Raw genomic sequence first — 11,556 nt, 5'->3', positions numbered from 1 at the left:
CGCTCCGGGAGGAGATCAGTTTATGCGCGCAAAATAAGCGTCTGTCTCCTGTCAAATGAAGTCGATGAAGCTATTAACCGGAAGGGAGAGAAAACAAAAACGAAGAAAAACGTGATTAGGTCAATGAACCCCACCCTGAAGGATGTGCGCCGTTTCTTGCCACTCTGGTGGCTGTCCTCACCGAATGAAATCCAAACAGAATCTAGTAAAGATACACGAATGGGAAATGGAAAAAGCCGACCGCGGCATGAATAGACAGACCATGGCCAAAGACGTCCCCCAGATATCCACCTCATTCCCGCTGAGCACGGCCCGGCGGCAGAGGCCCGCTTCGTCGATCAGACGTGCTCTTCGCCCGGTCCGGAAGTCGTGCCCCCCGTTAAACTGCAGGTTCTTGTTCTTGGGGGAGCATGGTTCCGAGGAGTCGGGACGATGCCGCCCCAAGGTCTAGTCCCCGTACTCGGTCTGCGCTCCGTGAACGGTGCTCAGCGATTGGTCGCTCAAGCTCGTTCCAACGCCTGGCAGTCCCAAATGCACGTTGTCGCCAAGCTACCATGCCGGCGGTTTCCGCATGATCTTCTCGAGCAAGGGTCTGCCCCGGCCAGCAAAACCCCTCTCCGTGGAGTGATGGGCGTATGTGAGCGCCGATGAGGCTGAGCTCCGTTTCTGACGGATTTTCGATGTGATATGTGATGCCCTCCCTTTTCCGGGCCTTCTCGGTGTCGACTAGCACCGGGTCTGATGTGCGAGATCTTGCAGTCTAAGCGGTGACTGTCGGCCTCCAAGGGCTATAGCCCCACCTCGATCGGTCGAAGCGGTGTTGCTTCCGTTCGGATGGAGCCACAAACGGAGCGAGCTTGATGTTGGCTGGATAGAACAACATTTGGGCGGGATTGAATTCTACCGCTGGGGGTTTTTTGTTGAGGAAGACCGCCGTATCTATTTGCATCAGGAAATCCGAAAGGGCAGGGCAAGGGTTCATCAGCAAGACATGATCCTCGAAGCAGATCTCTCGTCGCCCTTCGTTCACATGCTCCGTCACCCCTCTGTTCAATCGCCACAGCGCCACCACAACCACCCCCCTTTTTTTCTCTCTTTTGTTTCCAAGGGCGTAGACTACACCCGACAAAGGAGCAGGAGGGACATGTCAGATCCCGCACCCGCAGATGGTCGATGTTTCTTGAGTGAGCTTGCCTCCCACCACACACGCACGCTTGCCCTGATCTGACCTTCCAAAGGTGGATCGTCGAGGTCAAGTGGCGATGATGCGATGGGCTGCAGAGCTACCTATCAAGCCCCGCATGGTCTTGAAACCCAAAGGGGAGCATGGGTTGTGCCGTTTGGCAGCCGCATGAACCCGGGCGATCACTGACCCCATACATTCAAGCGAGGAACTCACGCCGGCTCCGTCGGCAAGCACCGTCCTCACGGAGCTGGAGTCTTTTTCTCTCTTCTTCTTTTTTTTCTCTCTCTCTCTCCGTCTCTCCGTTCAAATGGAAGCAATCACGATGGCTTTACCTGAGCTTGTAGTCTCCTGTGCATCTGACTTTTCAGTCTTGAGAAGCAGTTGGCTTGTACGAACCACCAGTTCTGTTTTTGATCATTAGCTTGTGACTCGACGCAGAAAAGCGAAAACAGATACGTACCGTCATACACCAGCCTGTAGCTCACGGGCGGGTCATCATTGACGCTGACAAGCAGCGGCGCGCGCCAGTGATCCGTGGTCTCGGAGACACGGAAACGCACGCCCACATGCTTGTGTGGATCGGCCCAAAGGATCCCCGCCTGTGCCCCGCCGTCAACCCCCGGCATCCACTCACTGCCCCCTGCCGCGGCCGAACCGAGCCAGTCGCGCCACACCCGGATGACGCCATCACTGATGTTGATGTGGCTGGAGAAGATCCCGTGCCTAGGCCCGAGCTTCACCAGGTTCGTCACCGTGCACAGCTGTGTGAACAGCTCGGCCTCGTCCAGGTTGACGTCTAGCGACGGCGGTTCAGGGGTCTCCTCCTCAACCGTCTCCGAGTTAGTCGGCGCAGCGGCATTACCACTGGCTACGTCTTGCTGCTGCAGTTGCTGCAAAGCTGCCCTCGCGCGTCGCCGGCGGCCGACCCGGCCGCCCTCCTCCAACGGCAAGGGGCGGAAGTGGGAATAGAGCTGCCTCAGCTGCCAGAGGCTGTGCTCTGATCCCTCTTCCGGCACCTCTTCCTCGGCTAGTCCAGCTTCGACGGCAGGGCAGCTGATACTACGGCTGCCGTCGAGCGGACCAGTCCCGAGGAACTTGCAGTGGAGGTAGGGCGTTGAGAGCTTCGCGCTCGGGTGGTAACACTCGAGGATCAGCTCATTGCTGGCCGAGACGACGCTGGCGAGACGATTGGACAGCAGACGTAGCACAATGGCATGGAAGCGCCGGCTAACAGCGGAGAGAGGAAGAAGGGCCTCGGCAGGGAAGTCAGAGAGGACCGAGAGGAGGATCTGTTGGTCAAGATTTATCCTGTGTCAGGGCCTCGCAAGTAAAAGGGCTAACGTGTTCTTCAGCGCCAACTCTACTCACCTCGTTCGGCAAAGATTCTAATGTGGCAGGATCGGAGGCCATCTTTCTCTGTCTTGAAAAAGACTCGGACAAGATGGGTGCGCAACGATAAAGTACCGGTTCCAAGTAAACAAAGGGCAACAATCTCAAAGATCGGTACCAGCAGGTGTCCTTAAAGGGAAAAGACACGAGAAACAGCGGCAGCAGGAGTAGCCTCGGCGGGATCTCTGAGCTTTTATAGTAGCGCACGACGGCAGGCTGCCAAGCCTGCCCGATCCAAACGCCAGGGTTGGTTGATGCTGACACAAAAGGTGACCGCTACAGCTGGTACTTGGCCTCAAGGCGGGATAAGGAACGCGAGGTAGGTAGCTTCTCGTATGAGGGTACGTCCGGTCGCGTTGGGCCCTCGGGCTCAGCCGGGAATAGAATGGCAGCGATGGCGTGTCGGTCACGGCAGAACCCACACGGCGGCAAGGGCGGGTGGGGACGCCGCGGTCATGTCCCGGGGAGGGATCTCTAGCCGGGATGGAACCTTCGGGATGAAGCTTTTTTCTTCTTTTTTTTTTTCGATTTGTTGGGACCGCGGTCTCGATTGGTCGACGAGCAGCCTCCGATGGCGCAGTGAGGGACGCCTTGGGTTTCGCGATGGGAGCTGGACGTTGCGTTATCGAGGCACGACGATGAGTTCGGCCGGCCAAGGAGGCTCAACCCAGCTGCCAGCAAAGCGACCCCACCATGCCCAAGCTCCCGATTCGGACAGGTCGGCTCAGCTCAAGCCTTGTCATGCGCCGCGTGATGGCTTGGACTGACTTTGGAAGGGTGCCCTGCCAGACGGGAACTGCGTGTTGGATGAGGATAGGTTGGAGCGAGTGACGGCCGTCTGTTATTCGCTGTTGTCCGAGCGACATTAATGGCCCTGGCTTGACCGACTTGACATTCCATGATGGAATGTTGATTGATTGATTGCCGTTCCCTGTGTTGTTCCACCCACCTGCTCGCCCCACCCATACAAGCCTCGCCTGGCAGTCGCCAGACCCCTGCGCCGCTGAAAATATCGGCTGCATCCTGGCATCCATCACGAGCAGCCCCTGGCGGCCTCGCCGGGTTCCCTTGTGTCCGTTTATTCGCTCCAGTCTCGTGCAGCAACATGAGCGCGCCCACACCGCACCGCTCTGCAGGCCGCCCAGGGACGCTGCTGCCGGATACGGCCTTGTCGCTAGGCGATCGACATCAGCAGCCTTTGACCAAGCACCAACACCGTTTTCCTGTTGGCCCAATGTTGCAGGTCCCAGCTGAACACTTGACGCCGGTCTTCGCCTATTCCAGCCGAGGTTGAAAGCCTCGAAGCATTTCGGCGTGCGAGAGCTATCCCTTTGGGCTGCCAGGTCCGAGATCAGCCAATTCTGTTCTTCTGGTGATGTAGCCGGCACGTCCTTTCATCCCTGCCTGCATCCCTGGCAGGGCGCAGTGTGCCCTTGGCTTTGCAAGTGGTGTGATTTAACATACCGAACCACGCCCGATATCACACGTCTTTGTTGGGAGCGGCCTTCCTTATCGCCGCCCATCTTCGGGATCCCCCGACTGAGCCATTTCAGGATCCAACTCGGCGCTACTCTTAAATATGTGCCCTTGCATAAAGAAGTTTCGTATCCTCTGTCCATCAAGGCGGTGGAGTGTCCCGCGTCGCCCCAGCACGTATCTCCGGCCTTCGCTGCCCGGGGCTTGGGCCGCGACTCGCGCCCACCGAGCTTTGACGGCTCTTCGTTGGACGGTTCCGAAGCAAACCAATCCGCTGCTCGAGGATACACCGCCGCCGCTTCGGGGCTGCCTTGCGGTCTTCGCTCGGGAGAGAACATGGACTTCCCCAATCACAAGAATCTCAGGAGATCCGGCCAATCATGATCATTGGCGCCTCTGGGAGGCAGCTTTCATGCCAGCACTAGATACCTACTCTCCTACCTCTACCTAGGTACCTGCCTAGGCACGCGCTTACTGCGGCTTCGTGCTACCAACGAGTCTCGGCGAGCGGCATTCCATTGGACATGAGCATCGCGGAGGTGCTGCTCCCTCACACCTGCTCGATGCATTGTCCTGCGGGCATCTCCGATACGATTCCAGTCTTGACTGCGAGCTCGGGGAGGTTCGCCCTCTGGCAAGAGCTTTTGACTGTGGATAGTCACGGTTCATCAATCCCAAGCGATCGACAGCCCCTCGAGGAATCTGAAGGTCCTGCTGATACAGAACTGTTTTGGTCAACATAGGGAAGCCTTGTAGCCATCGATCGCCCGCTACAGCGAGATGTACCGGTGCGATAACGACAATCTCAATGGCGATTAAACACTCTCTGAGATACCTTCATACTTCCTGCGATGCCAATTAGGTCGCGGTTTCGCTGTTTTGGACAATCACGCTGGCTAACGGAACAGCTGCGAACGTTTTCACGCCGCCAACGGTCCTTTCGCGGCAGACCCGCCAATAATGCTTGCTTGCAACCGCTCCACAGAGTTCATGTCACATGTGTCAATCATCCAATGAACTGGTGGGCTCGCGGGACCGCGGCGCAAGCTGAGGTTATGGCGTTCACTTTCGCCGTTTCACGCCACGTGGAACGCGGATATCCGCATTGCCACCCGGCATGACCACTATCGGGTTTGGAGGTACCAAGCTCGTCATATGCAAACACGTAAAGAAACTCTCCGTATGTCACGGGTGGGAGACTCATACCGATGCGTCGTCGTTGAGGGTAGGTTTCACAGCCTTCACCCCCGTTGTCGCATGAACCATGCCAAACTTTATGGTATACTACGCTCAAGACATCAAGGCATGACAGGTATCTATTAATTTATGGGTATGCAGAAATTCAACCGGCAAACCTGTGATCGGGACTGGTCTAATAGGGACTCACGCCCACCACGAAAAAAATCGCAGTTTTACAGGAGGTTCCAAAGCTCAAGTGAATTTGTTAGTGCCCTAAGCTTTCCTATTTTTATTTCATTTTTTTTGTAGTTATTCCTATTGTTATTCCTATTCCTATCCTATTTTTATTCGCTTTTTTTTTTCTTTTCTTTTTTTTTTCCGTCCCTATTCCTCTTCCCGAGGCGTGGGACGCTGCACGGCCCCGCGTCGAGAGCACGCCCCGTCTTACCCGCGCCCCGTGCGCTACTGCCGGCAAGGCCGTCGTCAGGATATAATGCGATGATGGCCGTGCTAGAGAAGCAGCATACTTCTTCCATGATGAGTGGCGGGTCCGCTCGCGGTCCACGGGCGGCCCGGGCCCGGACTTTGTTTGGCCAAGACACGGACATCCGCATTCTGTACACCTCAAGCTCGTGACTTTTCCTTGTTTTTTTTGTCCACGAAGTTGGCAAATAGGCAAACGTAGGTATACCCGTGCTTGATTCTAGCTGACGAAGACGCCGATCATATTAGTTCCATTCGAAGCACGCTGCCGGCAAATATGGAGCGACGAAGCGTTCCGCGTCACGACATTGAAACGGGGTCGAGACAAATGCCGTCGACGTCAGGGATTCAATACCAGCACCCATTCAGCCGCGGGATCCGGAACGCTGGAACTGAGAGCACACCGATAACGGAGTGAGCGCAGATGGCTTCCACCTAATGACACACGGGCGGGCACCTAGACAGCAATCAACAACCTCCTCCGCCAATGGCCTGGCGCGGATTTCCAAACTCAATACCATGGTAAAAAGGAGGGGCACTAAAAGTGTCGGGTGGGCCCGACTGTGTGAGCCAGCCGGTCGGGCGTGTTCCAGGCGCAAAGCAGCCAAACAGTCACTCCAAAGTGCCAAAGCGTTGAGTTTCCGAGTGATGGTAGCTGCTCTCTCGCCTCGCATCCGCCACTTCGAGCTCACCGACTGAGGAAGTGGCAAGCGCAGTGCCCTGTGGACCTTCCTCAACCCGCGCCGCGCCGAAATCAAAACCGCCCGCCGGCCCCTCACTCCGCTTCCCGCTATTTCCTGAATCTTCCAAGCCCGAGACACAAAACAGCCTCTCCCATAACTCTGTTACCACGCGCCGATAACGCCTCAAAGACAACTCCGAGGCGAGCGAGGGAACAAGAAAGAAACAACCCGACGCCCAGCGACCGTCTAAACCATGGCTCCAGGTATAGATGAAAAGGTCGCGGGCGCGCCCAAGGGTACCGCCACCCAAGATTTTGTTGGTATGTCAGCGATAGAAGCGTTGCCTCCACCCGATACCCTTTTGCTCCCATTAACACTTGACTGCCCCGCAGATCCCGGAATCGTCCCGATCCCCAAGATTTCTGGCGACTGGACCGTCGACAAAGTGTTGGCCACGGTCGAAGCCGATAAGCCAGAGGAGGGCTCCGACTCGCCACTACCATACTTCCACCTGCTGGAGCGTCTCAAGACTACCAAGCGAGAGGGATGGCGCAGGTTCAAAATCGACAGGTACTCAACCCTCGAGTGCAAATGCTAGCGAGATCTACACCAGCGCTTTGGTTGCTAACCCCATCCAACGTTATGGAAAATAGAGGCGAGTCCATCGCGGACCACATGTATCGCATGGCCATGATGTCGATGCTCGCGCCACCGGCCCTCGCCCCGCGCCTTGACCTGAATAAGTGCATGAAGATGTGCCTTATCCACGACATGGCCGAGTCGCTCGTTGGCGATATCACCCCGGTTGACGGCGTCCCGAAACCCGAGAAGGCACGCCGCGAAGCCTCCACCATGGACTACATCACGTCGACACTCCTGGGAAAGACGTACGGCAGCAGCAGTGGCGGTGCAACGGCTGACGGCAGCGCCACGGGTCCTCTGGGCAAGCTCGTCGGCGAGGACATCCGGGCAATCTGGCAGGAGTACGAGGACTCGAAGACTCTGGAGAGTAAATACGTCCACGACATCGACAAGATGGAGCTCCTGTGCCAGATGGTGGAGTACGAGAAGCGCTGCGAGGGAAAGTTGGACTTGGGCGAGTTCGCCTACGTGGCTAGCCGCATGGAGCTGCCCGAGACGATCGCGTGGGGCCAGGAGGTGCTCCGCGAGCGCGAGGCCTTCTGGGCCAGCAAAGCCGGCGGTGGGAAGCATCTGCGCGGCGAGAGCAAAGTCGCCGGCGGTGTGGAGGCGACCAAGGTAGCCATGCAGGATGCCTACTACACAAAGGAGAACTAGGAGGTTGAAATTACCCCACACTTTGTCGCGGCATTTCTACAGGGGCATTATCGGCGTCGGAATCAAGGGGGAAAGTCCGTCATGCATAATACGGTGGGGAGGGATCCCGTCCTGGCTGGTTTGCAGATACCCATATAACGTTAGAAGTTTAGACACAGAATAGCATCATTGATGGCTCCTGCGCATTCTCTCGGCGAAGCCACTTCTCAAGAAATGACCTGTGGCGTTGTGATTTGTCATACCCGATAAAGTTGAGGGTTGCATTCAACGGTTTTTTGGTTCCCGGCAACGCCTACCACAATGTCCTTGTCTGGTAGGTTTGCGGTCCAGGGTTATGCATGTTTACCAATAAACACCCGAAAGCTCGAGGTCTGTTCTGCCCGGCAACGCCCCGCACTGCACTTGGGATCGAAGCGGGTCGCTGCGCCACGCCAAGGACAAAGACTGGGTCCGACCCCAACCACCAGCCGCCAGAGGCAGGCACTGGCAGAACAAAAGTTTAAGGGTCCTGTGAGTGGCTTTCTCGGTGGCGGGACTCTGCCTGCCCCATCAACGTTCTTCCAGAATCACGCTCCATGCGCGCATCATCAATGCAACGCCGTCATTGATCGCATCGCAACCCGTCGCGCTGGGCTGCTGTCTCTTTCCCAACAAGCCCGGCTTAGTTATCAACACCACGGCTGCTGCCCGTCGGCACGTGGCGGTCTCGGCTAGGCTGACTGCGAACGAGGCCCGGCCAGCTCTTGGGCTCTGACGTAGGCCACTCGAGAGCCAGTGCATCTCGTACATGTAAGCACGCCCTGCTCTGATTTCTCCGCCTCGGTCTGGCCCCAGCGCGCGCGTAACCAGCGAGGCCGCTTCTTTTGCTCCAGCCTCAAAACCCAACCACACCCCCTCGCTCGGCGCCAACCTTGGCCAAACCGTACCATCTCCTGGGCCCGACGCCCGACCCGTTGTTACCGCCTCGGGGGCCTCTGGGTGCCCGGCAAAGTCACGATTCACCAGACTCACTGGCGCAGAGCTTACTCTGACTTTCCGCAGCGTGCCAACGGGGTCTTCCCATGGGGAATCAAAAGCTAAAAGCCAGCCCAGCTCACCACATCAGATCCAACGGAGAAACATTGACGAAGGTGTAGAAATACGCGCCCCCGGCCACTCGTTTCCTCGACCAGGGCCCATCCAATCCTTCACCGCTATTCATTTCTCGTCCTAGCATCGAGGCATAGCAATCCGATCTCCTGCTTTACAGATTGGTTTCCATCGCAAGCAAGCCGATACAGCCGACTCTTATCCGCCATCGACCTTGTTTCAAACATCTGCTCGGCGCTAAGTCAAAGCCGCCAGGGTGTTCTAGCTTGGGAAAGAAACACGCTTGGCATCACCGGCGTCGCCACTCGTGCACACCGGCGCTCCTCACGGCTCGCGCGCCCTAGCTGTGCAAGATAGCACTAGGAGCCCCGCAAGAACAAAGCACCAACATCAACAACCAAAGTCGCTGCTGCGGCAACACATAACAGCCATGACCTTCCGCCAGTTCCACATGCCGGGTGGTTATCAGTTCGACAGCCCCCAGCAGTCGGGTCCTGCTCTGAGCGCTGGCATATTTCGCACCCCAGCATCACCCTCTGCATCGAGCAGCTCCGTCTTCAACCTCGCAAAGTCGAGCGGCAGCCTCTGCTCGGATGCTCCCAACGCCCACAACGGTGCCGGAGCCAAGCGCAAGCGAAATATCAATCTCGCGGCCAGACAGGCTCGCGCCCCGACTCCGCTGCAGGAGTGGGGAAGCCTGAGCATCGATACCTCCTCTGATCGTGCTGGTCCTACTGGCTTCTTCGACTACGCCAGCCCAAAGGTCGGAACCAGCGATGCCGAGGCCAAGGGCCACATCTATACCCTCGCGGGTCAGATAGAGACGCCTGGAGCAGACAACAACGGAGGCGACCACAACTGCCTTGAGGACAGTGTCTACTCCGACGTCGACTATCGCAGGGGCATGGGCTCAAAGAGAACTCGTGGTGACCTCGAAGACCCTCTATCACACAACTCGAACGCTCACTCATCACTCTCGCGATCCCACAACATGGGTGCGACCGATTTCACCTTCTCACTACCCCCTAACGGAGGCTCCGGATGGGGTGCCTTCGCCTTCGGCGCTCTCGGGGGCGTCGTTGGTAGGGTATGGCAATTCTGCAAAGCCGGCGCTTTCCGCGGCTTCTCTGCTGGTGGAGGTTCCCGCTACTCTGTCGATGACCATCATGGACACGGCTTTGTCAGGCAGAGCCCTGTCTCATCCCCAACCTATGATAAGGAAGAGGCCGAGGACTTGGACTCGCTGCGTCAAGATGCCGGGACGCCCGACTCGCTCCCGCGACACGCAGTTAAGAGGAGACAGACGGAGAAGGGACCCGATGATCTCAACAACTGGATCGTCGTCTCGGACCGCAGCCCTACCCCTACCAACCTGGCGTCTCGCCGGCAGACGATGTACGAGGAGAAGCGACAACTATCAAAGCCAGCCAGCCGGGCCACGAGCCGCGCAAGCAGCCGACTCTCGCACGGCCACAGGTCTAGCGTCACAGCCTCGCGTCGCAGCATGCATGGCAGCGTCTGCTCGTCTGCTACCACCCTGAGCATGAACGGAAGGCCCTCGTCGCGCATCTCTCAGGCCGGACGTGAGCCTGCCAGCTTTGCCACACCGCGCTCGCCCATGTCGACCACGTCGTTCATCCCCGTTCTGAACGCATCTCCTAGCCGCATCCCGGTTCCTACGTCTCGTCTTGGAGCCAACCCCTTTGCCGCTCCTCCTGCCGTGGATAGCACCATCACTGAGCAGTCGCCAACCACCCCTGCCACCCCATCTCGCACCAGCAACGGCTTCGCCACTGTCGGTGCCAGCGCCACGAACTTCCCAGCCAGCGGCTCGGTCCACGGCAACGGCTACCGTCGCGGACGACCCAGCTCCACATCGCCGCGCCGCAAGACATCGGTCACGACGGTGCCGCACATCTCTACCGTCTTCGGTGCGGGTGCCGTGGACGACAGCACAGTGGCGGCGGCCGACAGCCCGCGTCTGGATCCCGAGGCACGCAAGATTGCGGCCAAGCGGGCGGCTGAGGAGCGCGAGGCGGACGCACGCATGGAGGCGCTCAACGCGCAGCTGCGGCAGATGATCCGCCAGGGCCGTGAGGCTCTGGGCACCCGGGTCACTGTGGAGGACGATGAGATGGAGACTACCGCGCCCAGCGCGTGGATTGATGCCGAGGATTAGAGTGCCTTGATTGTTTTCTCTACCCTGCTCCTCCATGCCCAAAAGCATATGACTCTGACGACTAGCACTCTTCCACAACAATTATCTTCCCTAATCTCGCACATTTTTCTCTCGCTCCCCTACCTCTCTTCCTTTTCCCAATCACCCAGTAGCCTATGTCGGCTACATGCAAGCACTCCCGTCCAGGATGGAAACGATCAAACAAACCCTGTGATACCCACATTGTACATATAATTTCCTGTAACGATCAAGTCAGCATGAGAAGATGATACCTGCCAGCTCGGCACATGGCACATAGTTAAAACCTTTGTATACGCTATTCATGAATTAAATTCCCGCATGGCTCCTTACAACTTGCGCGCAAGAAGTCCCTGTTTGCCGAGGTAATCGCAGCGGGTGCCCTTCATGGTGACTTCCGGAAGCCCCCATCGCGGTAGAGTTTCTCTTCGAGTGCGACCCTGCCAGACTAATCGAGATGCCCTTGTTACATCGCATTGGGGTTACAAAACATCAATACCACTTTCAGTGTAGGATTTCTTTTGTGTTTCCTTATCCGAGGGCGAGGCAGGCATTTCATTTGTAGCGTGTACTTTATA

General features: G+C 57.5%; 4 protein-coding genes across 4 annotated transcripts; 2 read left to right on the top strand and 2 right to left on the bottom strand.

Moving 5' to 3' along the window:
- GGTG_03425 (F-box domain-containing protein) lies at positions 1-2,681 on the bottom strand. Its single transcript, XM_009221205.1, has 4 exons — positions 2,555-2,681; positions 1,647-2,475; positions 1,519-1,590; positions 1-939 (listed from the first exon to the last, which is right to left on the bottom strand). Exons 1-4 carry the CDS (start codon positions 2,594-2,596, stop codon positions 761-763), a joined length of 1,122 nt encoding a protein of 373 aa, XP_009219469.1. The 5' UTR covers positions 2,597-2,681; the 3' UTR covers positions 1-760.
- A 556-nt stretch (positions 2,682-3,237) lies between these two features.
- GGTG_03424 (hypothetical protein) lies at positions 3,238-4,389 on the bottom strand (the record flags this gene model as incomplete). Its single annotated transcript, XM_009221204.1, has 3 exons — positions 3,238-3,413; positions 3,525-3,850; positions 4,040-4,389. 3 exons carry the CDS (start codon positions 4,387-4,389, stop codon positions 3,238-3,240), a joined length of 852 nt encoding a protein of 283 aa, XP_009219468.1.
- On the top strand, positions 4,110-7,892 carry GGTG_03423 (HD family hydrolase). The gene is made up of 4 exons (XM_009221203.1): positions 4,110-5,494; positions 5,963-6,716; positions 6,789-6,966; positions 7,050-7,892. Exons 2-4 carry the CDS (start codon positions 6,650-6,652, stop codon positions 7,690-7,692), a joined length of 888 nt encoding a protein of 295 aa, XP_009219467.1. The 5' UTR covers positions 4,110-5,494; positions 5,963-6,649; the 3' UTR covers positions 7,693-7,892.
- A 270-nt stretch (positions 7,893-8,162) lies between these two features.
- On the top strand, positions 8,163-11,342 carry GGTG_03422 (hypothetical protein). The gene has a single exon (XM_009221202.1). The coding sequence runs from the start codon at positions 9,212-9,214 to the stop codon at positions 10,958-10,960; it is 1,749 nt and encodes a 582-aa protein (XP_009219466.1). The 5' UTR covers positions 8,163-9,211; the 3' UTR covers positions 10,961-11,342.
- Positions 11,343-11,556: the final 214 nt, after the last annotated feature.

This window comes from Gaeumannomyces tritici (genome assembly GCF_000145635.1).
Source record: "Gaeumannomyces tritici R3-111a-1 unplaced genomic scaffold supercont2.2, whole genome shotgun sequence".
NCBI lineage: Eukaryota > Fungi > Ascomycota > Sordariomycetes > Magnaporthales > Magnaporthaceae > Gaeumannomyces > Gaeumannomyces tritici.
Note: the sequence above shows the minus strand (reverse complement) of the source record. Positions and strands in the feature narration are given on the sequence as shown.